Source organism: Chelonia mydas, chromosome 17, assembly GCF_015237465.2.
Source record: "Chelonia mydas isolate rCheMyd1 chromosome 17, rCheMyd1.pri.v2, whole genome shotgun sequence".
Classification (NCBI taxonomy): Eukaryota; Metazoa; Chordata; order Testudines; family Cheloniidae; genus Chelonia; species Chelonia mydas.
This window is the reverse complement of record NC_051257.2, coordinates 3,195,809-3,221,182: the sequence shown is the minus strand read 5'-3', so window position 1 is coordinate 3,221,182 and position 25,374 is coordinate 3,195,809. Positions and strand designations below refer to the sequence as shown.

At 51.0% G+C, this 25,374-nt stretch overlaps 3 protein-coding genes across 14 annotated transcripts in view; 2 read left to right on the top strand and 1 right to left on the bottom strand.

The window, feature by feature from the left end:
* Positions 1-10,665, top strand: part of ZSWIM7 (zinc finger SWIM-type containing 7) — a 29,210-nt gene extending 18,545 nt beyond the window's left edge. For 6 of the 12 annotated variants that reach the window (XM_043531204.1, XM_037880267.2, XM_027820066.3 and 3 more), the window contains 2 exons: positions 161-337; positions 10,227-10,665. In XM_043531204.1, coding sequence (XP_043387139.1) covers positions 161-337; positions 10,227-10,316 — 267 coding nt within the window. In that variant the 3' untranslated portion in view covers positions 10,317-10,665. Of the gene's footprint in view, positions 1-160; positions 4,928-7,549 lie in introns of those variants that run through there. The other 6 variants (XM_043531207.1, XM_037880269.2, XM_043531209.1 and 3 more) reach the window with 4 other exon arrangements.
* On the bottom strand, positions 3,049-23,703 carry ADORA2B (adenosine A2b receptor). Its single transcript, XM_007057756.4, has 2 exons — positions 22,836-23,703; positions 3,049-5,989 (listed from the first exon to the last, which is right to left on the bottom strand). Exons 1-2 carry the CDS (start codon positions 23,156-23,158, stop codon positions 5,299-5,301), a joined length of 1,014 nt encoding a protein of 337 aa, XP_007057818.2. The 5' UTR covers positions 23,159-23,703; the 3' UTR covers positions 3,049-5,298.
* LOC122463225 (spidroin-2-like) lies at positions 23,157-25,374 on the top strand. The gene is made up of 3 exons (XM_043531426.1): positions 23,157-23,163; positions 23,207-24,452; positions 24,763-25,374. The coding sequence occupies exons 1-2, from the start codon at positions 23,157-23,159 to the stop codon at positions 24,376-24,378; spliced, it is 1,179 nt and encodes a 392-aa protein (XP_043387361.1). The 3' UTR covers positions 24,379-24,452; positions 24,763-25,374.

Genomic DNA, 25,374 nt, shown 5'->3' with positions numbered 1-25,374 from the left:
GGCTACTGCCTGGGGTAGAATTCTGTACACGCTCTCTAGCTTGTGCCCATGTTCTCTTTGCTGGGATTGGAACATGTTGGGGTCGGGCCCCAGCCTTGCAGCCAGCCTGCCATTCATGCGTCACCTTTATTGCTAATTTGCTCACATCCGTGTCTTGCAGTGTAAGCACATCCTTGCCATGTACCTCAGCCAGGCCACCGGCGCATGCCAAGAGCTATCTGTCTCTGACCAGCAGCTGGCAAGCATCTTACTGGCTGAGGAAGAGGAGGAAGGAAGAAGGACTTTGGACCATGTGCTTACACCCTCTCTCCTGCAACGCCTCCCTGGCTCCTCTGAGGTACATCGACAAGCATTACTAACATCGCTAAGGCGAGCAAGTGTTGATCAAGGCAGTTAGTTTTCCTCCCAAGCTGAATTTAGGCTGGAAATTATTTAGCAGCCCTGCACCGTTGTGTTGTAGTAAATGTTACGGAGCCTCATAACATGAGGCTGAGATTTTGTGACTTCCGTGCTTCATGTCACCTGCTGCTGTGGTTCCTGCGGGCCTCGAGGATTTGGGGGAGAGGGGCTATGAACAGAGAAGTGCAGCTTTTTTGGTGGTTTCTTGGCCCTTCCTCTTACTTCCCTAGTGCAGGGTTGATCTCTTACAGTAGCTTCTTTGCCTCAACACATCTTTTTGGGCTGGCCTTTTACGCATGTACCAGCCCAGATCCATCCGGGCTCCTAAGGGTAACCCAGCAGGTAGAAAAATGTCACTGCTGTCAAGTTAGGCACAGACCTGGTGGTCGTTCTCAGGGGGATGTAGATGCAGCCCTCGTGGGAGGTTTATTGTATCACATGTTTAAATGTTTGGGGCATAAAATCAGAAAAAGGGCCGCAACTCGCAGAACCAGTCTAATTTTACCAAAATTGGCAGAAAGCTTCTAAATACAATTGATAATGCAAGTGTGTACTCCAAATAGTCCTGTATGGAAAGTGGGAAAATATTTAGCCCCCCCGTGTATATTTTATCCATTTTCCCATACTTTTTTGTCTTCAGTTAAAGCAGAAGTCTATAGTCACGTGACAGTATGAGCTTGTTTGTACCATGTGATACCTCACAGTATTTGTAGAATGGACTCATTTGAGAAATGCTTTTGTCTGCTATTTTTGTGAAGTTATGTAGATAATAAGACTCCTACTCCTTAATTATAAAACATATTTTTGATGGTAGCTGCTCAGCTGGTGACATTAAGCCAAACAAGCACATACGATACGCTGTTGGCAGACACCTCCGAAGAAAGCCAGGGAGCTCCCCCATTTAGCACCAAACTCACCTGATCAAGTCCAGGAGCAGGGTTCCTGCTGTGGATCCCTCAGTGAGAGAGGCACCAAGCTCTATAAATGGCAGGGCTCAGCACCCCCACCCCAGTGGCTGGCTCAGGCAGTTGCCTGACTGGCGGGCTGGCTTCTGAACTCCCTTTCTTAGCTGAACTCCCAGCTCTTTCCCGCCTGCGCAGAGCGAGCCTAAGCATCTAACTCAGGCTTTGGGGATCCCAGCATTGTGCTGATGATTTTCTAGGCATCTAAAAGTCCATTCTGAAAATAACTGTTTTGATGTATTACATGGTGCAAACAAGCTCATCCTGTCATGTGACTACAGACTTTGCCTTAACTGACGGCAGCAGAGTACTGGGAAATACATAAAGTATCTCCCCAGGGGCTAAGTAGTTCCCAACCAGCCCTATTTTGAGTATAGAGTCACGTTATCAACAGTATTTAGAAGCTTTCTGCCAATTTTGGTCAGAATTAAACAATGTTTCTTCAAGTTATAGGCCTTAGTGACACAGTAGGGACAGAGCCACTGCTCTGTCCCATCCCACAGCCAAATGACCCAGAGCCCAACTCCACACTGAGCTTTGTGTCTGTTGGCCGGAGCTCGGGAGGGTGGGGCACCTGGCTATGTCTCACTCGTGGAAGGGCGTGCCCAAAGAAATGACATGGCACAGAGTTAGGTTGTTTTCAGTGGTAAATGTAAGTATTCATTCTGTATCCAAATAACAAAGTTACTGTAACTACACAGCCCAAGTAACACGTGGCGAATACCATCCATCCTATGTACATCAGGAACACATGGGTTAAGTGACATGTGAACAGCTACAGACACGGCCAGTGCAGGGTTCCTCTGCCATTTTACTTGGATTCACGTTTTTAGAAATCTTCAGTGCTCCGTTTTTTTTTCTTATTTAATTAATTAAAAGAACCCAGTGACACATCCCAGCTAGGGAAGTGGTGACATCAGCACATGGCAAAGGTCCCTCTGAGTGAGTCTCGCTCCTCAGAGGTATATAAAAAGGGATTTGTAGTGGATCCTGCAGTGTAAACTGTCACCTACAGATATTCCTTGATCAGTCATTAACTAACTGCTGGTACCTTGCTTTAGTACTTTGCATTATGCTCTCTCTTTCATGCACGCTAGACTGCGATTTGTTTTAAGGAGAAGGAGGCCAGCACTCATGGTTTGTGTTGCAATCACATATTTGGGTTACAACCCTCCCCGACCCACAGGTGAGACTGTGGCTGTTCCCTTCCATGATTAACAGGAGCAATACGGCCAAAGACAATAGAGAGGTTGAAATGAGATGAGTCCTCCTGAGAAGGCAGGAAGTGGTCACATCTGTTGGACAGACAGGGAGCAAGGAAGTTGCAGCAGAGATGATCTGCAAAGGGAAGGATAAAGACCCGGCCTTAATTTTAACCCTTGTGATACTGGCTGAAGGAGGAACAGGCTGACTGGAGCTAAAGTTGGGACCGGATATTAGTTGATGTCAGCAGGTGCAATACCATCAAAATCACAGTTGGGATTCCGTCAGGTTGGGATCTGGCCCTTTGTAGCTGAAGGGCAGCTAAACCTTCTCCTAGCACAATGGATGGTTAGAGTCCGCTAGTCCCAGGAACACCCAGTCTCACACCTGCTGATCTATAGCAACCTCCCACATTGAACCCCGTCAGGTCAGAGACTTAGTGTAAGAAATAGGAGGGATTTTTTTCTTATTCCCTGCAGTGCAGTACAAAATAAACTCAAAGAAACAAAGCTGGCTACAGTATTATTAAAGTACTAATGACAGACAGCTCTAGCCTTCCCATACGTGCCCTCTTCACAGCAACCACATTGCGAAGAATGGCAGGAGAGGGCTTTGGCTTCCATTTCTGCCGCTCAGGTTGATAGCACTTCCTTCCCAACAGACTCCCCCCGGGCACAGAGGGGCAGCTCTGAGAACCTGCATTCCCATCCCTGTCTCTGAGCATGGGCTGTGCATGTGAGAGCTGCCCAGCGGAGACCATATTAAATACACAGGCATGAACTACAGCTCTCTGGTGGTCACATGTCAAGGTACCAAATGGTTCAGAGATTAAATTTGCCACTTCACTGGCACTTTAAGAACCTTCTCCTAAGGCTCCAGTTTAGAAAAGGGTTGCAGCACCAAGGTGGATACCCAGCCCTTGCGTAAGCCTGTAGTTTCCAGACCTAGCCAGTGGTTTGCCTTGTAACAAACCAGTTCCTTCTTTCCATTAGCACTGTTACTGGGTATAATTTTTAATGGACCATCTGGAGTCTGGTAGGAAATCTGGCCCTTTTGCCATTTGTGCTCTCCCTGTCAGTGCCATACACTCTCACAGCTGTAGGCTTGAGGCTCTACCTGTTAAAGTCAGATTCTGGGGAGAGAAGGGGACTAGTTTTACTGGAATTTTTGAGCCCCCTTAGAACAAAAGGCCCCCCCACAGGGCATACCAGGTATACACTGCTGCTCTTTGCACCTTCAATGACAGCGTCAACACATTCAACCCCTTTGGAGCAAACGCCCCATAGTTCTCCCCACCTGTGTGTCATTGTATGTACCACAGTTCACATATTAAATAGGGCTTAGTCATTTAAAAACCCCAAAAGCTAGGCTTACAGAGAGTTATTAAGCTCAGTGCACATTAAGGCTTCTCTGCCCTTCAGTGGAATTATAGAACAGTCAGTGGCCAAGATGGTGCAAATTAGCCCCTGAGCCAGGGCTGTGGGTGTAGCAATTTTCGACTCAGTCTAACCACCCGAGAAACAAACCTTGTGCTCATGTCAGTGCCTGTTCCAAAGGGCTGTGCTGTTCTATGGGGCCGTTGTTTGCACAAGAGCATTCTAACTTGACAGGTAAATACAATCCCACTCACGACCTTCAGATAAACAGACATAAACCTCCCATAGCTAGGAGAAAGGCGTCTCAACATCCTGAATTCACCCCACAGTGCACCGGGAATGCAGCATGGCCCTGGGGCTGACGGTCATCAGAACAGCGGTTAGACGTAGGGCCAACAGGAGCTGCAGCACTTGAGCGCACAGAGCAGCATCCAGTTGGATCCTGCACTCCTGAAGGCAGTGTGAGCTTTGCCCTTGACTGCAGGGGTAACAGGACCAGCTCTATGGACCTGACCCAAAGCCCAGGAATCAGTGGAGTCTTTTCATTGACTTCAGTGGCCACTGATTCAGCCTCAATGTGAATAGCAGCAGGGTTTGGCTTTTTGGTCGAGTAGCAGGTGTTCACTGCTAGAGCTGGGATACTAAACTCCATGGAGCATGGGGGGGTAGTCAGTCCTATGGAATGGGGGGAGTTCAGGATTGTGAGGCTGCTCTATCTCCTCTCAACTGTCAGACTTCGAGCAGGGCAGTGTTTGAGGAATGAGGCCAGATCACCATTTCCCGGATCACCATAATGTTTTCCCATTAACACCAGCAGATCCCTTCTGACTCTGGGTCAGGGCTTCAGTTTTACACCAGCATCTGGGCTACATAAGATTATTTCCCATGGGAGAATACTAGCTGCATCAAATAATTGATGGAAAAAATAGGGTATTTACCAAAGTGGCATCAAGTATGTAGAAAATGAACCACCAACAAAAAATCCTTCTAAGTGAGCCAAAAAAAAAAATAAATAAATAAAATCCAAAAGGCCAGGAGTTGACATGAGCAGCACAGCTGGGGAAACCCATCCCAGGACACGGGGCTTCCAACATTCAACCTTTGACCTAGAAGGAAATGCAATACAATCACCAGCACTCCATAACCCGAAGGTCAGGAGATAGACAGGGCCCTGCTTACCCTCCCCAGAAATGTTATTCCCCTGTGAGGCACTAGGTTAAAAAAATATATATTAAAAAAAATACAGCTGTACAAATATATAGTGTGACTCATCAGAATCCTGGTCTACTGTCCACATAGGCACAAGGGGTGGGGAGGGTTGGGTTGGTCAGGGCCAGGCTACAGGATGACTGGCATGGTTAGATAAATACAGGAGCAGAACTGAGGTTGCTGACAGTCAGGTGCCGGCTGTTGCCACTGGAGCCCTTGGGGACATCCTCCATTTTGCAGAGGACGTACTTGGCAAGGATCTTGCGGAAGGTGCAGCGGAAGTCCCTGATCTTGTAGGCGTAGATAATGGGGTTGATGACCGAGTTGGCGTGGGACAGGATGATAGCCATGTACATCACCCAATCAGGCTTCTTGTTGCGAAAGTCCTGGTGGAAGTAGGTGAAGCAGTTCAGGATGTGCAGGGGCAGCCAGCAGAAGGCAAAGAGCCCAACGATGATGGCCAGAGACTTGGCCGCATTGACCTCCTTCTGGAGGGTAGTCCTGGACTTACCCATCAACTCCATCTTCTGCAGCTGCTTGCAGGCCACCATGAATATCTTGACATAGATGCCCAACATGATGAAGAGTGGGAGGAGCACACAGCCAAAGAAGTTGAAATAGACCATGTAGCTCATGGTGACCACATTCTCAAAGAGACAGCTGATTAAGCAGCCCTGCTGGGTCTGCGAGCTATTAGTAGAATTCAGGCAGCTAATCTGTTCCTGCCCCGTAGTGGCTGTGTTCCAGCCCATCAGTGGGGTCAGTCCAATCCCAAAGGACAGGAGCCAGAGCACAGCGATGAGCCATCTTGCCCGTTTCCCGGTCACCAGGCTCTTGTATCTACACACAAAGAACAAAAACCAAATCAGTCCATGAAATAAATGAGCAGTCACAACTCTGAAAGCTTCAATTGCAAGGTAACCCCAGACAAGGCTGCAGCAGCTCTACCGCTCCCAACCAGCAAAACCCCATAACTGATCACCTGTGTAGACCAAAGCTGAAACTGTTTTGAAAATGTGTAGTGATTTTGGGTACCTTTGCAGGGCCTGATTGTCAGCAAGTGCTGAGCACCCACCCTCTGAAAAAAATCAGACCCATTTTTCAGGTGTCTAGGTGGGAATCCACAATTTCTAGGCCTATATTCTTGGCCTACGTTACCAGGGGATAATCCCACCTCTTTGGGGTAACACATGGGATAGTCCCAGCTAAGGGCTTCCATATTCCCATGCATATGGTGACAGTTTCACACATCCCCTGGCCTCTCCTGTTTCCAAGATCAACTTAGTCCTGAAAATCAGGAGTTATTGTGGCTGCAAACGAACGCTAGAAAGTGGGTCAAGATGACTTCAGCAGTCCCGCTGGGCAGCCCCAGTCAGACTCCAATCCCACTGAGCGACTAGTTAAATCCATCCTAAGCATGCCACTCCCTCTGTGCCTGAGAGAAGGGTAGGGCTTAGGGAAACGAAGATCAGGCTGCATGCAAGGCCTCTTCATCCCCACCCGACCACATCCATCCCCCTACCTTACACTGTACATGCCAAGGAGGAGTGGATTAGTGCCTGCAGGTGAAGCCCACTATTGGAGACAGGACAGCTGCACCGTCTGATCCAGTTGGTATGCTGGTACTTTGTAAGTACACAGTCACTACATAAATTCCTGCAGGTCACAGGCCTAAGGGTCTGTCTGTGCTGCAGGCAGAGGTGTGACTGCGCCACATGTAGATACACCCGAGCTAGCTTTGATCCAGTGAGTTTAAACAGCAGCAGCATGAGCTGTCCAGCCCCACCCAGCACCGCGGGTCTGTATCCAGGGACTGGCCCAGGCAGTATCAAGGTTAACTCCGGGATGCCTACACGTGCAGCAGTCTCACCTCTGAGTTTAGTGTAGACACACCCTCTGTTGCATCTGGCAGGCCCAGCGCTAAGGGCCAGACTTCAAAGGTATTTAGGCACTTGCACCCTTGGGCACCTCTGAAAATCCCATTGGCACTGGACACCCATTGATTTCAATGGGAGTTAGACTCTGAAAAAATCTCATTAGGGGCCTATCTTCATCTTTCTAGCCTTCATTGCTTTTTGGCCTGTACAGACATAACCAGGACTTGATTGCATTACGCTTGTAAAGATTAATTGTGCCACTTGTTAAGCTAATGAAACGATCCTGCAGTAACTAACTGGGTCTTTTCAGTCTGTCCTGTCTCCCATGACCAAAATTTGCCAAGCACCAAAATCAAGTCACTAGTATGATACATAGAGCAGAGGTGACAAGAGCTGATTTAATTCTCACCTCCAACATCTTAGCATGTTCCTATGATGTCTCAGTGGCAGCCCCCGACAGGGGGCCTCAGCTGGGCTCTGGGATTAACTGTGGTACCTTATCTCTCATTACGCCTGTCCCTAGGATGCACTGAAGTGACCCAGGGGATGGAACGGACCCAAGACAACCTGCAGTGGCACAGACAGCTTTTAACTCCATTATACAGGATTTTTGCACTGTCTGATGGAACAGCATCCAGTCATGTGACATCCCTCCCTAGGGCCCAGCTGCTGAATTAACAGAGGGAGTAGAAATGTGTGGAAACTATGGAAACGGCAAACCCCAAACAATGGGCTCATTGGATTATGTGCACCATGCTGCAGCCCACACAGTGTTTCTGTGGCTGGATAAACAGACACCCGGAAGGGCTGCACAACTCCAGGAATTGGAAGTGACTGTTGATGGATCGAGTGGAAGGTTTTACAAATGTGGATTTGGGTCATTGTCCCTGTGGGCTTGCCTCAGCTTCCCCACCTCTCAGAACAGGAGCCATGTCACCTCCCTGCCTCGCGGAGACCATGGCCTCACATCTGTAAATACATGCAAAGGAAGAGCAGCATAGAGGGGCCTGTCTGCAGAATATAGTCCAAGGCCCAAGTTTTTAAAAGCTGTTGCAAGGCCTAAGTGATTTTGACAGACAAGTTTAGGCTCCAGAGTGCCTAAGTCCCACTGACGTTCAATGAGATTGAGGGTGGGTCTACGTGGCAGTCAGAGGGGTGACTACAGCTCATGTAGACACATCCACACTAGCTTTTGTCTAGCTAGCTGTTACCAGTAACAGTGAAGCCATGGACGTGAGTGCAGGCTAGCCACTCAAGTAAGTACCCAGAGTCCAGGCAGGGTTCTATAAACCGTGCTGGAGCCCATGCTGCCATGACTTCACTGCTGTTGGTATTCACACCAGCTCAGGTCTACCTGCCTGGGCTGCACTCACACCTCCCACTGCAGTGTAAACGTACACTTAGGCTGCTCGGGCCCAGCTCCACAAAGGTATTTAGGTCTCTACTTCCACCTGCTCAGCTGCCGCCTAACCCCCCTAGGCGCCTATGGTTTTACCGGTCAACATTCACGAAGCTCGGATGGCTAAGAGCTACTCAGAGCCCTAGCCCAAGCCAGGGGCGCTGACGCAGGATTCTCAAACTAGGCAGGGAAATCCTGTCTTGCTAGCCTGGCCCAGGCTTATCACTGTGCTCTGGAATCCCATTACTGCAAACAAACCCCAATCCCACACCGGAGTCTGGTTCCTCCTAGGGCCCAAGGGAGGAAAGCACTTTACACAGCCTCGTTTCCGCTGCCCCACAAGGGAACCGCCTCTGTCCCACTGAGAACTAGCTTGACAGCCAGATCCCATGAAGACCCAGACAGCAAACGGCCAACTGCTCTGGGTACAATTAGAACAGACCCCAAGCTGAGCTCAGAGCTACGGAAAGCCTGCTTTTTTGAGATATCGGGGGATGGGGGGAGCCTGAGGCAAGAAAGAATCTGAGAGGCCAAGAAGAGTCCTGTGTACAGCCAATTAGGCTGCATTCATAATTTAGCACCCCCTGGCTTGATATGCCCCTCTCTCTGTTCGCTTTGCTCTTGTTTACTCTGGACTCCTCTCCCCGCCTTTCGGAAGAGAAATGTTCTCATTTTTGGCTGGCTGGGAGGGAGGGGGCCGTGTTCCCACAGAACTGCAGCTGTACATGCTGCATATGAACTGCACAGGACCAAGCTCTGCGTCCTCGTGGAAGACAGACACACACAGTCCCAGTTCAGCCAGATTTGTCCTGAGTGTACAGGTCAAATACAAACCACCAGGAAACAGCAGTGTCACCCAGGTGTGTCTGGGCTTTAACGTTCTGCTGTAGCCTAGAGATTGAAGAGAAGGGCTCATCATGCGCTGAAGGAATGTGTACTGCAAGCCATATACTATACCCATGTCTTCTGCTGCATGAAGCTATCTGGGCTCGATTCTCCTCTCAGTATTGCCCACTAACTTCCCAGTACCCCAGATGGCTCGGTAATTACTGCCCCTCTTTCACAGATGGAATAAACAGGACCAGTGACTTTATGTCCAACATTTCCAAAACTACCCACTAACTCGGAGTGCCGTCATGCTGGGGCCCCACAGGGAGACCCCAGCTGTGGTTCCGAGAGCTGGGCACTTTCAGTGTTTGTTTGGATCAGCAGTCTGATGAAAAGCGATCGAGCCCACGGTGTAAATTCCTGTTCTGCAACCTGGAACAGCTCTATGGGGAGATCTCAGCACTCTTCCGAGGGGAGAGCATACAGTAGTCAGGACACTAGGTAGCAGGCTCCTCGGTTCTGTTCTTGATTCTGCTGCTTACTCAACTGTGTGACCCTGAGCAAGTCACTTAGCCTCAGTTTGCTCCTCTGACCCAGCTCCCATGGGTGTTGTGAGGTTTATTGTAATAACCGAGGGGAATGGGGCTTGTACAGGCGGAGAGAACATGGGAGTCAGGGGTGGTTTGCAGCACAGCGCTCCCCAAGTCCTACTTGTCTCTCTCCAAACAAATTAGGCTGGGTAATGAAAAGCAGACATGGCCCATCAACCAAAGGGTCTTGAAACCCAGTGAGTCATGAGGCCACTGACCTACACGCTGCTTCTGGGCATGTGACGTTAAGTGCTGTCACTTCCTGAAAACATACCCCAGATTAGTCCTGCCAAAGGTTTGTAAAGTGAATTAAGCAGCCGCTTATCTTTCTGAGAAGTTGCAACCATGGCTTGTTTATTTGAGTGCTGCTCATTCTTAACCAGCAGAGAAACACGATTGTGGCCAAAACCAGATTTAACCAGAGCCCTCTTGCCAGTGCATGGAAGAGAATGGAAAATGTACTGACTGCATGAGGCAGAACAGAACAATGCCAACAGCTGCAGGCCGCGTAGGCTCAGGAAAGAGCTGGTAGCAGTTACGCCAGAGGCAGCCGCTCATGGTGAACCCTCTGCCCCTGGAGCGAACTCTTCATTCTGCTGGTGGGTGTTGCAGGAGCACCTTGCAATGCCTCAGACTCATCCCACCACCTCCTGCCCCTGTGGACTGACTGCAAGTAACACGCCTTGTTGTGTTTAGGCTGATAAAACCTGGTTCTGTTCCGATTGCAGGAGCAGCACTGTACATGTGCCATCCATGAGCATGTGTGCGAGGAAGTTGTGTCATTCAGATGCTGGTGAGAAGCAGACACAAACAGGGCATGATTACAGTGTTCCCTCTACTTCTTTACATCCATGTGCGGAATGAATATTGTTATGTGCACCAATATGGAGGTGATGTGTGGTGGGGATGGGGCCGAGGGGTTCAGAGTGTGGGAGGGGGCTCAAGGCTGGGGCAGAGGGTTGAGGTGCAGAGAAGTGTAAGGGGTCTCACTGGAGGTGCGGCCAGGGATGAGGGGTTCAGACTGCCCCGGGGCTGTGGAGGGGAGAGAGGACTCCCCCCAGCCCTCTCTCACCATGGCAGCTCCAGGGCCGGGAGAGAGGTGCCTCTCCCCACCACAGCCCTGCATGCCCCCTACCTCTCCTCTCCAGTCCAGGCCCCTGTGGTTGTGCGCCTGCACGACTCTTGATAGCTTGCTGCACGGCTGCGCAGCTTAGAGGGAACTTAGGGCGTGAATGGGGCCAAAGCAAAGTCATGAAATGTTCAGGGTCAAAATGTTTTTCACTGATCACCTAGGTTCAGTCTTAATTGACAGACTCGACAGATATTTCAGTGGACCTCAGCAAGGTCAGTTGCAATCCTAACCTGGATTTACTCCCCCTCCCCCACCCATATTTTCAAGGAAGCCTTTAGATACGTATTTCCCACAAAAAAACAAATCTCTACAGTCCTCATTGGACAAAGGCCTAGATCCTCACAGGTATTTAGGCACCTAACTCCCACCGAGATCAAATCCCTTTGAAGGTCTGGGCCAAAGCACTTGAGGACATGGTTAAGTGACTTCAGTGGAAGATAAGCACATGCTTAAAGGTAAGGCCAAGCCTGAGATCAGGATACAGGTGTTTTATTTCTTTCAGAACAGTTGTCGGCAGCCCGTTGCACAGGAACAACTCTAGACTAACAACCCAATATGCTCACAACCCCACACTAACCAGCCAGTACCCGGGCACAATGGAGGGGGGGAATAACTGTAGGAAAACTGATTTTGGATTGAGGTTTCTTCTGAGAACTAGAAGCAGGAAGGGGCCAGGGGTGTCCCAAGCTCTGAAAACTCCTTTAACAGGCTCCGATCAAATCCCCTTCTCTTTTTGAGGTTTGTTATTATTACACAGAGAAGTAAATTTACTCACCTGAAGCTGCTCAATTAACCCACAGCAAATATTGAAACTACTTGATGTCTCTGCCTAGAAGTAACGAGTTATTGTAGTGTCAGTATCAGCTGGTTATTTAAGAGCGATATATTGCGGTTAAACAACCTGGCAATAGATTGGTTCCTTTTACGCAGCTAGGTAGGTTTAATAATCAATTAGTAGATAATTAGCTCTGCCACTGTTCAATGATATGGACACATTGCTGGACATGTCAACACCATCCCCAGCCACTGGGATCATCCTGCTGTCATGCAGCATCTCAGCTCCACCCTCGAACCAGTAAAGGCACCTCTCACGCTGCTGCCACCTTTGCTACAGCGCCTAGTTTGGTGAAGAGCATTTTCTCTGTGGCATAAGGGAACCAGCATCTCACCTGCATGTGGTGCCTGCACCATCGGGAGCTGCCTGACAGATGGCGAAAGCGGTTTATTTCACTAGTCGTTTCCCAGTTAAATGGCCCTGGTTTCACTTTGTCACATCCCAGGGGCAAAGTGCATTTGCTTTCACAGACCAGCTCGGGCCCACTGGTGACGCCACATAGAAGAATCTATCCCAGAACAGACCGCTAGGTCCTGCCAAAGGCGCCTGTCCATGTCCTTGGAGTGAATCTGCTGAGCATGTAACACTGAGATTGGCAAAGGCAGAACCTGCGGCAGACTAATAGGTCTGATTGTTTTATTTGTCCAGCAGCACAGGCTGCATTGCCAGCTGGCTGCTGTGCTTTGGTACATCACACTGAACGATCATTGATTATTTCTACTGCAGCAGCACCTAGGAGCCCCAGTTGTGCAACGGGCCCATTGTGCTAGGTGCTGTACAAAGAGAACCCTCCGAATGCTCGGGAGCAGGAAGACTGGATGGAAGGTGACTAAGCCAGCACCCCCAGGCCCCTCAGCATTCCACTAATCAACCCTGTCACACCCTTCACACCAAACTACCAATAGGCACTCTGGGCCAGTGCATTGAGAATAGTGCTCAACCACCACCTCGCTGTGCAACCAAGAGCAAGTCACTTGGCCTCTGTGCCTCCATTTCCCCTTCTGTAAGGTGGGTGTGATGAGGAAAAAAAAATTAATGTTTGTAAAGCACCAGGCAGGGGCTGGCTATTGTATTTCTGAAACTCCTTGGGGTAGGAGGCTGGGTCTTCCTAGGGGTTTGTACTGTGAGCCTCTGGGTGCTACCCTAACAGAAAGCAGGAGCCGGTTTGAGCCTTGCCAAGGGTACAGCTTCTATCAGGGAATGACGTCTCCAAAAAACCCTAGCTTAGGCCATTGGCTTTAATCAGGTCTTCCTGCAGCCTCTGTCCCAAGAGCCGTGGCAGCAGAGCTGGGGAGGTTGTGCTGGTGCAGAGCATCAGAGGACGTGATTTGTTTAAACATTTGCTTCGTTTTTCAAACATGGAGCCCCGTTTTTAAGTACCCAGGTTAATTGTTCCACCCCTGAGTTCTCCCTGACCATGCTGGAGCGTTCCAGGCTCATTAATCACCACTCACCACAGTAACAGAGCCTCCCGCTCAACCCCCTGCAGCTCCAGCCTTGGCCTCTGGGTCATCCATGGCCCAGGAAGGGGATGGGCTCCTGCCCTTACATGCTTTGACTAAGCCCAAGTCTACACTAGAAACCTTTGCCAATACAGTAACTCCTTACTTAAGGCTGCAGTTATATTCCTGAAAAATGCTACTTTAAGTGAAACGATGTTAAGCGAATCCAATTTCCCCATAAAAAAATTAATGTAAATGGGGGGGTTAGGTTCCAGGGAAATTTTTTTTGCCAGACAAAAGATTCTCTCTCTCTCTTCACACACACACACACAAAAAATAAGTTTCAAACAAACAATTTAATACTGTCCACAGCAATGATGACTGTGAAGCTTGGTTGAGGTGGTGGAGTCAGAGGGTGGGATATTTCCCAGGGAATGCCTTACTGCTAAATGATGAACTAGCACTCGGCTGAGCCCTCAAGGGTTAACTCGTTGCTGTTAATGTAGCCTCACACTCTACAAGGCAGCATGAATGGAGGGAGGAGACACTAGGTGGCTGCCGCACAGGGAACTTAGGGGAGCTGATGGGGGGCTGCCGGCCCACCCTGGTTCCAAGCACCCACCAGCTCGCTCCAACGGGCTGCTCTTCCTGCAAGCAGTGGACAAAGCAGGCGGCTGCCAAACAACCTTATAAGGGAGCATTGCGCAACTTTAAACGAGCGTGTTCTCTAATTGATCAGTGACATAACAACGTTAACCAGGACGACGTTAAGTGAGGAGTTACTGTATAGCTCTATGATTTTTTTTACATCTATACTGGCAAAAGCCCTAGCGTAAATGCAGTTATATCGCCATCAAAGTCCTTTTTCTGGTTCCGCTCACTGAGCCAGCATACCCAGACCCTGTTTTTACCAGCAGAACGGTGTCTGCAGTAGGAGGGTTTCCTTTTCGAGTGGAAACCTAGCCTGCCCTGATGTCTGCTCCAGGCACCTGCCCCATTGAGTGAACACTGTTTGGAGCAGAGAAGAGCTCCTTGGTGGAAATCGCTGCTTTTCAGATCTGTGCTAGGAGTTTGCCCTGGAGGAGTGACACTGATTGCTGCCCACTGATAATCCCCAGCGGTGCAGACGAGACCTTAGACTGAGCAGTTCCAGTCTCTGACAATCCAGACAGCAAGTCACAAACGTCTCAGTGTGGAGACAAGACTGTCCCTGTCAAAGTGACATTGCCGAGCCTCAAGAACACAACGCTGCACAGAGACAGCAACGACGGAAGACAGACCCTGGAGTCAAACTCAGCCCTGTTCTAGCTCCACAGACCTGGGTGCACTAAACTCTGTGGAGATAAACAGTGCTCTCCTCTCCTCTGAGAGCACCTCTCCCTGCCCATGTGGTCCAACGCCGATATGGCAGGATGTGAATTAACTTGGTCGCCCCCTGCTGGCCTGGGCGATGGGCTAGTGAGGCCTTTCTATTTCAAGAGTTGCAGCAACAGAGTGGAGTTTTCAAAGCTCCTTTGGTGGAGGAGTGCCAGAGCAACTGGGCCATCAGCCCTCATATTCCTGTTATCTGTGTGCAGTTGTATTTAGCATCCTGCTCTGTTTGTTCTGTAACCATATGACTGAGCATCGTTGCTTCTGCCCCGGGGACTCCCATGGAAACGAGATGACAGCTCGACTGGAATTTCCTCGTGGAACATCTTAATTAAATCAGGAGTGGCAACTTGGAGGGGGGAAACAAGCCACTTTTTTCTTTTAACAGGAAAAGAATCTGAAATGGGAGTGAGTGTGGAGAAGCACTGTCTAGTGGTCAAAGCACAGACCCAGGAGGGGGAGGCTCTGCTGTTTGATCTCGGGCAAATCACTTCTCCTCTATCCCCATGTTACACACGGGGGAGCAATCACATGTCCCTGCCTTGCATGTGGGAGGTGAGGCCTAATGCAGTAAGAGCCTTTGAGAGTCTTGGATGGAAGGTACAATCAGCACATTAAGTATTATTGTTATTAAGATCCATTTCCCCAGGCTCTGGCACTTGGGCGCAAGTTCCTGTAGCAGCTCAGACCAAGACTCTTTTTATCCATAATTCCTTATAACCAGGGGATAGGAGCCGATGTAACACGCAGACGGAGCTGGAACAAGACCACGCATTATGCTGTCAAGCACAGCTGGACTGAGAGATACAGAGGCTCTGCATGGAAGAGCCTGCCCCAGCTCTGGCTTAGACAGCCTAGAGAACACACCCAAGCCCTCCCACATGCTCCTAGCACCATTGCGCAAGAACGGGGCGGGCACTGTGGGCACTGACATGGGAATGAGATCACCCTGCCTTTCAAGCAAAGAGACAGTGGAAGCCACAGCCTGAAGCGGAAGCTAATGTTCGCCATGGGAACAAGTAGGGGCAGGTAAGAATCACATGCGAAGCAGTGCACTGATCACTCCCATCGGCACTCCAAAGATCTGGCCCCCATGTGTTTAACTTTGCCATTGCCCCCCAATAACTGCTGAGCTTACGAAGGAATATAGGACAGATCTAATGTACTTTTCACCACTGCTGTTCCATCTGTCTGTGCTTGGGCCAGGATGGACCAACAGGTCATATCAGTCAGTGAACACCCGCTAAATCGACTGCAGATTGCTCTCCTGTCGACATCGTGTAGTGTGGACCCCGCGGTAGGTAGATCTAAGCTACGTCAATTTGAGTTACGCTATTCACGTAACTCAAATTGCATAGCTTAGATCAAATTTCCCCTGTAGTGTAAACAAGGCCTTAGACAAGTTAGATATCTTCAGGTCACCAGGGCCTGATGAAATGCATCCTAGGATACTCAAGGAGTTGACTGAGGAGATATTTGAGCCATTAGCAATTATCTTTGAAAAGTCATGGAAGACGGAAGAGATTCCAGAGGACTGGAAAAAGGCAAATATAGTGCCCATCTATAAAAAGGGAAATAAGGACAGCCCGGGGAATTACAGACCAGTCAGCTTAACTTCTGTACCCGGAAAGATAATGGAGCAAATAATTAAGCAATCAATTTGCAAATATCTAGAAGATAAGTAACAGTCAGCATGGATTTGTCAAAAACAAATTGCATCAAACCAACCTGATAGCTTTCTTTGACAGGGTAACAAGCCTTGTGGATTCGGGGGAAGCAACAGATGTGGTATATCTTGACTTTAGTAAAGCTTTTGATACAGTCTCACGTGACCTTCTCATAAACTAGGGAAATGCAGCCTAGATGGAGCTACTATAAGGTGGGTGCAAAATTGGTTGGAAAACTGTTCCCAGAGAGTAGTTATTAGTGGTTCACAGTCATGCTGGAAGGGCATAACAAGAACCAGAGATCCGTTCTGGGTCTGGTTCTGTTCAATATCTTCATCAGTGATTTAGATAATGGCATAGAGAATACACTTACAACGTTTGCAGACAATACCAAGATGGGAGGGATTGCAAGTGCTTTGGAGGATAGGATTATAATTCAAAATGATCTGGACAAACTGGAGAAATAGTCTGAAGTAAAGAGGATGAAATTCAGTAAGGACAAATGGAAAGTACTCCACTTAGGAAGGAACAATTAGTTGCATATATACAAAATGGGAAAAGGCTGCCTAGAAAGGAGTACTGCGAAAAGGGATCTGGAGGTCCAGGACCACAAGCTAAATGAGAGTCAACAGTGTAACACTATTGGGCAACGGGGTGGATCACTTGATTACCAGTTCTGTTCATTCCCTCTGAAGCAGCTGGCACTGGCCACTGTCAGAAGACAGGATACTGGGCTAAATGGACCTTTAGTCTGACCCAGTATGGCCGTTCTTATGTTTTATGGGACGTATTAGCAGGAGCATTGTAAGCAAGACACAAGAAGTAATTCTTCCGCTCTACTCCACACTGATTAGGCCTTAACTGGAGTATTGTGTCCAGTTCTGGGCGCTACATTTCAGGAAAGATGTGGACAAATTGGACAAAGTCCAGAGAAGAGCAACAGAAATGATTAAAGGCCTAGAACACATGACCTATGAGAGAAGATTGAAAAAATTTAGTTTGGTTAATCTGGAAAAGAGAAGACTGACAGGGGACATGATAACAGTTTTCAAGTACATAAACGATTGTTACAAGGAGGAGGGACAAAAAAAATCTTCCTTAATGTCTGAGGACAGGACAAGAAGCAATGGGCTTAAATTGCAGCAAGGGAGGTTTAGGTTGGACATTAGAAAAAACTTCCTAACTGTCAGGGTCGTTAAGCCATGGAATAAATTGCCCAGGGAGGTTGTGGAATCTCCGTCATTGGAGATTTTTAAGAGCAGGTCAGACAAACACCGGTCAGGGATGGTCTAGATAATACTTAGTCCTGCCATGAGTGCAGGGGACTGGACTAGATGACCTCTCAACGTCCCTTCCAGTTCTATGAATACAGCTAGCACACCACCATTCCTTCAGTCAGGCTTTGAAAAGACCTCCCTGACTTGCTCTCGCTCTAGGAAGATTCCCACTCCTGGAGCCCGACTGTGTGGCTGACCGTGTCTAAGTCTGCAGGGCTGGGAGGGGTGAGAACAAAGGGGCTAGAGCCATGTACGACCCTCACTGCTGTCACTGTGCTACTCACTGCCCCCTGGCCTGCTGATGCCTTCAGAGACCGACTCTCGGTGCCCAGTTAGTGCCCAAGGCAGTGAGTTAACCACTCCAAACCTCACAGCAGCATGCAAAGAACTCATATCTTCTTGCTACAACAGCACAGATCCCCTGCTGCTTGAGTGAAAGGAACAGCCATTAGCCATTAGCAGTAGGGGAATTATGATACACAGCTGAGTGAGTTTGATTCCAGCCTGTAAGGGGCAGTGCAGCACCTACACATTGCCCACACCCCATTACAGCATCACCTATCAGACACACCATTTCGCACTACAGCCAAGCAAGGAGAGGAGTGGTCAGAAGGATGGCAGAGCAGTAGATAATCCAAGTCCTTCCCCTAGCCAGGGGAGGATCTAGTCAAACAGCACATTAAAAAGCCTCAGGAAAGGTCTCATCTAGTCCTGGCTACCCACAAAAACAGCAGGCATCTGGGCTTCCTAGATCCCAGCACAGCCCTCTGCATGCCAGCCCCATGACCAGTCCATCCTGCACAGAGCCCTGACCAGCATCCCACGTGGCCTAGTTACACCTCGGGTGGGCACAGTTTAGCAGTGGGAATCTCCTTGCATTCCAGCTGGCTGGGGAAGCCCTAGGAATCAGGTACCTCCCTCCCATGACTAGATCTGGCACTGCTCAAACCCTGCCAGTGCCCCAGGGCATGACTCCAAGCAGGGGCCGGATCCTGAAGCTGTCTTGACGGGCCAGCTGAGCAATGAATGGCAAGTGGCCAGTGACCAGGTGCTGCCCAATGACTCTGATGAACCCACAGGGACATGGTGGGAGTCATCCCAGATGGGCTCTACCTCAAACACGTCTGTGATCCATGGTACTGTCAGGGGTGGGAGTGAGCGTGACAGAGAATACAGCATGCACCAGCAAGTGTGACTGTGCCAGGGGAGTATGTTTGCGGATATGCGAGTCTCTGCGTATGTGAGCGTGGGGAGTGGCTGGGTGAAGGCAATGCTTTCTCTGCTCTGGGCCTAGATGTGCAGTTCACTCCATTAACCTGGCGGTCCTACAAACAGAATTACGGGGCAGAGGGAAGATGCCACAAGATGGACTGGCAGGTTATTTGCGGCTCCTGCCATGGGGTTGACGTCACTAACAGGATCAGCAGCAATAATCTGCTCTTTAGCACTTGCAAAGCCCCTGAGCCAGTCTCGGAATTGGAAAGCAGGCTGGGGAGGGTAGAGAGTGCACCTCTACAGACACAGCTGGGGCTGCTAATTCCTGGCACATCTGCTGCACCCTGCTGGCTGCTTGGTGGGGGAGGTTGTGGCTGTTGACAGAGTGGGCTGCTCTGTGCTCTCTCACCATCCCAAAGTCTGTGCTGGGGATTTAAAAGGGACATGGCAGAGCAGTCACAGGGGACACATTTCTTCTGTGCTTCATGCCCAGCCCTGCCCCTGCAGCCTGTGTGACTCCTCTCCTCGCCGTGCAGCTGTCTGGGCCTGCAGACGCACAGTGTGATGTCTAGGGGCAGCGACCAGGCTGACCAGCAACTCCGTGGTACTGAGATATCCTGATCAGATCAATATGAGGTGTCCATGTTCTGCTGGGAGTGGAGCTGACCCCAAACACGGAGCCTTGTCTTCTTACATTCCAGCTGGGAAGGGCTGCTAGGATCTACACTGAGGAAGAACAGGACTGGCACAAACTTCCCCACAGAAACCAGCAAACTCCTGCCGATGGGCTTTATGCACTTGTCTGCTCCTTGTGTAGTGCACAACCTGCATGGGTGCTATGTAGCCTGGGCTTGCCCCTGTTGCCAGATGTCCTAGGTTCAGGACATTCAGGAGGAAAGGTGCTTCCTGCAATACCCAGCAAGGCTGGGGCAGAAAGAGGAACAAGACACCCTCCCACAGTGACAGCAGGCAGGCACACAGGAAGGGGAAGAAGGAAGAACAAGCCCACTTGCCAGAAGCCACCATGCGTGTTTTAAGCAAAGCAACCAAGCAGATGAGCACCCTCCGCCCTTCCCATGCTAATGAACAAAGGACAAACTCCAAACTCCGCAGCCCACTCAGTCCTTGGCCTCTGCCACCAGGGAGGTGCTTAGTGCCCACTGCATTGCTGGCATGGACACTTGCCCACTGAGACAGAACGCATCATTTCACACGATCCACCAAACACAATGACCTTTAAGGAAATGGTTGGCACCCAATCCAGAGATAAAAGACTTCACTGAGCTCCGGAGTCACTCCCCTGGACGAGCCTTTTAGCTGGAAATACAGCTCCCCGCAAGTTCATTCCCCTGTAATTTAACAGCCAACTTTCCGTTTCCACAACAAAACTCTCCTTCGAAAAACAGCATGTGTGTCTAACTAGCACAGCTGCTTGGACCAGGTCTCACTCACTTCCCCCCAGAGCCACTGCCTAGGAGATTTCCCTAAACCTTGTAACCAAGGCCCCTGGATCGCAGCTCAGAGAGGTGCATAAACCCAGTCCTGACCCAGCCTGGAGTTGCACAATAAACCTGCTGCAAATAGAGAAGAAAAACAAACAAACAAAAAGAGGGAGAAGAAATATTTTCCTTGTCATCAGTTGTCAGAAATGTTTTCCATCTACACTCCCAGGATCGGGCTCGCAATAATCCCCCAAGAACATCTGCTCTGTTACGTTCAGCTCAACTTCCACCTGGGGCAGCAATTGTATTCACACCTGCCCAACTTCCTCAGCCGAGCGCCACAGAAAAGAGGGTACCCAGACAGCGAGTAGAACTCAGCCCACACTGCAGCGCCTTGCACGCCATGGGTGGTCTGAGTAACCGTCTGGCTGAAGAGAGCCATCGGACTCCCTTGCAGCTGCTCCCGTGCTCTGGGTCAATTTAGAAAAAAATAAATAAATGGAGCAGACACCGAACCATTGTCTGAAGCCAAAAAACAATTACTCAGATTACCCCCGTGGCTGGAGGGTAAATGATTAGCCGGTTTCAGGTGAGCTGACAAGGACTCAGATGCTTCTATCCAGAAGTACTAAAGCGTCAGATCTGCCCCAGCTCCAGAACACCCCGTGGAATCAATCTGCTGACGGCACACGCCCGCCCCCCGTCCGCCGTGCCCCGGGAGGCTTGTACCTCGCCTGCCGGACCATTCATGAACGCTTGTCACGCGCTCTGAGATCCTCTCCGGCGAGGTGGGAGAAAAAGGCGAGTCTGGTTATTCCTTTTACAGCCATGTCGGAGCGTGTTTTGCTCGTGAACACGAGACGCTGGAAACAAGCAGAGTGTAGGCAGAGCAGAGCCACAGAGCTTGGCCAACGCACCTCACCTCAAACCCGCCGCACCCCCTAGTGCCCCGGCTCGGACCCCCTTCCCCCAGCTCTTCACTCCGAACTCCTGCTCCAGTTGCCATTCCAGGCCTGGACTCCCCAGCACAGCTCCGCCGATGCCTCGCAAGCCCGACCCGACCCCCGCTCTCCTGGTCCTCATCCCGTCAGACCAACTGCAGCGGTGGTTGTGCAGTGGGGACAGCTGAGCCCTCCACAAGACGGAGGCAAGGGACCGGGCATTTCTACGGATAAATGTTTAATCTTGTTAACACCTTCTGGAAGGGATATTAACCCTCGTGCTTCCCGGTTTAAGACAATCTCTGTCAGAAACCAGGGTGACACCTAGGCAAGGGTCAGATTATCCCACACCTGCGATTTGCTTCACTTGTGACCTGAAAATCCAGGCTTTGGATGCACTTTTCCAGATGCCTGGAGGCTGCTCCACAAACCCATCGTGGAAGCCTCGATAAAGAATATATTTACTGTGCTTTGTCCAGTATGTTCCTCTGTCCCCAGAACTAGCGTGAGACCAGTTCAGGTCTCTTGTGATCCAATTTTGATTAGTTTCTTAGTGGTCAATTGGGGGATAAAAGAGGAAAACAAAACCCACACCAATCAATCCTCCTTCAGACGTTGTGGGTTTCTTTTAAAAAACAGAACCCACATATTCAGACCCTAGGCAACCCTGCGCCCCAGGCAGCTGGCCTTTCAGCAGAAGCATATTTGTTCTGGAATAACAGCCTGGTGATCTCAGAACATTGTGTGAACGGGCTAGTGGCTGGGGCTAAGGAAATGTGATTTGCGTATTTCGCCTTCTGTTTGTAGAGTTGATATCTTTTTGGGTTTACAATTTATACATTGACTTCCTTGCTTAGATAAAAAGCAATTATACATAAGAAGTACCTGTGTTCAGCGAGATATGATTTCAGCATGTGTACACTGACTCTCCCTTCCCTTCAGCCCAGAGCAGAGCGATCCCTTCTAAACAGCGAAAAACACCAGCCTATTTTGGGCTCAAGGGCAGGTGGAGATTCTGAGCTAGGTGGAAGGTGATAGTTGGACTAAAAAGTAACTCCTAAGCTCACTTATAAGATCACTGGCAGCTCCAACCTCTACAGGCAGCAAGGGCTGAGCTAACCAAGGGAGCCGAGAATTGTTAAAGAACCTACGATAAACGACTCGAGCTATTCTAAAATACGTGGAGAAGCAGGAGAAAGACGTTGGTCTTGTCTTTCATTACTTGGGAGATGCTCAGACACTGCACTGATGGAGAATAGAAAAATACCGAGGTGATTAGATTGAGCTATTCCCAGCTCTCCCACGGCCTTGTGGCCTTGGGCACGGAAGATTTTCCAAAGAGCTCCGCTCCCCTTTAGGCACCCAAAACAGGTGGGCAGATTTGCAACCCAACGGGAACGGAGCTCTTTTGAAAGTCTGGCCCTGGGCTCCTGGCAGCCAGAGACGAAGCCTCCTGCATTTAAGAACAGAAGAGTGGCCCTGCCGGGTCAGACCAATGGTCCATCTAGCCCAGCGGCCTGTCTTCCCCGGCACAGCCCCTGCCTGCCTGCAGTCGGTCCTTGGCTGCTCAGTTCCCCCGCCTGTAACACTCTCCTGGCTTCGCACTAGCGGGCTCGGGGCTCGCTAGCGCTGGGCCGTGCGGCGCCAAGTGCCCACATCCCCTCCCGTACCTGAGCGGGACCTTGATAGCCAGGTACCGGTCGATGGCCACGGCCAGCAGGCTGAAGATGGAGCTCTGGGTCAGCACCAGCACAAAGCAGGCGAAGAAGAGGCAGCTGTGGAAATCCGTGCGGAGGCCAACGCTGATGGTGATGGCAAAGGGGATGGCCAGCAAGCCCACGGCGATGTCGGCCACGGCCAGCGACACCAGGATGTAGTTGGTGGCGTTCTTCAGGGTGCTGTTGATGGCCACGGCCCAGCACACCAGGACGTTGCCCGCGATGGAGAGCACGGCGATGATCAGCTCCAGCGCGATGTAGACCGTGTCCATCATGAGGGGTGGGAGGCTCACGTGGAGGCGGCTCTGTCCAGGGCGCGGCAGTCCCCAGCGATGAGCAGCCGCGGCCCGGGAGCCCTTACCATGGTCTTTCCCAGGGAGGGGGCCCGTCAGTGGGCGGCGGGCGCAGCTCGCCCCTGGCTCCGCCGGGAGGGCATGGTCCCCTTGCGGCTGGGCTCAGCAAGGCCCCTGGGAAACACCTGCTGCGCCCTGGCGAGGCAGCGCCCCTGGCAGCGCCACCGCTGGGGCTCCCCCTCCACGGCGAGCTGGGCTCCGGGCTCCCCGCGGTCGCTCCCCGAGTCAGGAGCCCAGCTGCGGCGCCCGGCGGGGCGCAGGGGGGTCCCCCCGCCGGGGCATCCCGCCGGGCACGGCTGGTCTCCGGGCGGCGCGGGACCCGCGAGCCGAGGAAGTCCCCGGGCGCGTTGAGCGAGGGCTGCAAGCGGCGGCTCTCCGGCCGACTCTTGACCGGCCCCGGGGCGCTGCTCCGGCGGGCTGTGTCCGCGGCCGGCCCCGGTGCGAGCGGCTCCTGCGCCCGCTTACGGCTCCGCGGCGGCTCGGCTGCTATTTCTGCCCGCCGGGGCGGGGGCGGGGGCTGCCGCGCGGGATTGGAGGAAGCGGCACCCGGGCGGGGACCCCTCCGTATTTACCGTAATGTCCCACCGAGGAGTCTCTGCGCCGCGGCGCTGGCTGCTCACCCCTGCCCCGCGCAGGTGGCGGGCGTAGACCAGCGACAGCAGCCGGCCGGTCACACCCTCCCCGGCGGCCCCTTGGCTGCTCAGGCTGCAAGTCCCCCCCGGCTCGGATTTCACGCTCGGGGGCGCTGCAGCGGCCGGACAGAGCCGCCCAAGGCGGGGGAGGGAGTTGCCCACCTGCCAGCCGGGCGCTGGGGCGCAGGTTTCCGGGCAGGGGAAGGAAGGAGCAAAGGGAAGTATGAACAGAGTAGAAGTGAGAGCAGGGAAAGGCAAAGCAGAGCTGCTGCGGGTATTGCCTCTGAAGTCAGGCTGGATCCGGAGCCCCGGCTCCAACCACCTCCTTCAACTCACTCTCGGGACCAGCTGCACGTCGCTGACCCTGGAGCAGGTTTCTACAGCAACTCCGAGAGAGGCATTTTCTCCTCTTTCTGGTCACGGACTGGAAGACCAGTGCCCGCAACCCATACTGGACCCTGCAAGCCCTTGGTTTCTCGAGCCCTGCACCTTAAAGCCACATACACCTGAAGAGGAAAAACATTCCTTCATTCAAGAAGATGACCCACCCCCTGGGAACGGCAGCTGAAGCCCCTCAAAGAAGGGTAACCAATTTATCGGAGCATGAGCTTTCCTGAGCTACAGCTCGCTTCATCCGATGCAGCCCTGTAGCTCACGAAAGCTCACGCTCAAACAAATTGGTTAGTCTCTAAGGTGCCACAAGGCCTCCTGTTCTTTTCGCGGATACAGACTAACCGGGCTGCTGCTCTGAAACCTGCCAAAGAAGGGTGTCAGAGTAACAGCCGTGTTAGTCTGTATCCGCGAAAAGAACAGGAGGCCTTGTGGCACCTTAGAGACTAACACATTTATTTAGTCTCTAAGGTGCCACAAGTCCTCCTTTTCTTTCTGCCAAAGAAGGTTGCGCCTTGGAGCTTTTCCAACACCACCTTCCTCTCTGATCTTGAGGGGGCCTGGGAAATACAGTGGCACAGAAGGTGAAAAGCAATAGTAACACAACGCTGATCCGCATCTGTAGGAGATCCTGCCTGGAATCGAGATCTGAATTCAGTGCCCCCTGTCTTGGTGTCCCACTGCCGGCCACCCCAGGGTAGAGCGGCATGGGAACCTTCAGAACAGGTGCCAGCTGGGAACACTGCAGACCATTCTAGCCTCCCTGCTCTGGGACATAAAGAGCCCCTGCAAGCCTTGGGGCCCACTGGGCTGGCATCGCTTTTACGGCATTGGTACGGGAGGGAAAATAGCAAATAGCTGCTGGGCAAGTGCAAGTTTAAGTCCCTGAGTAGTTTAGCATTTGCTTGAAGTGACTGAGAAATAATTTTATTTTAGCCCGTTCTCAGTTGCTCAGACCTTCAACAGGTTCGTTTTGCACTGAGGTTTTTCACACCACTTTAATTACCAAAGGAAGGACTCGGTGGTGTGAAATGGATGGTTTCACTTTCTTAAAAACTAAAGCCAGCAATGTATCAGTAAAAAAGTCTGCAAGCACCCTAGTTTACCATCACAGAT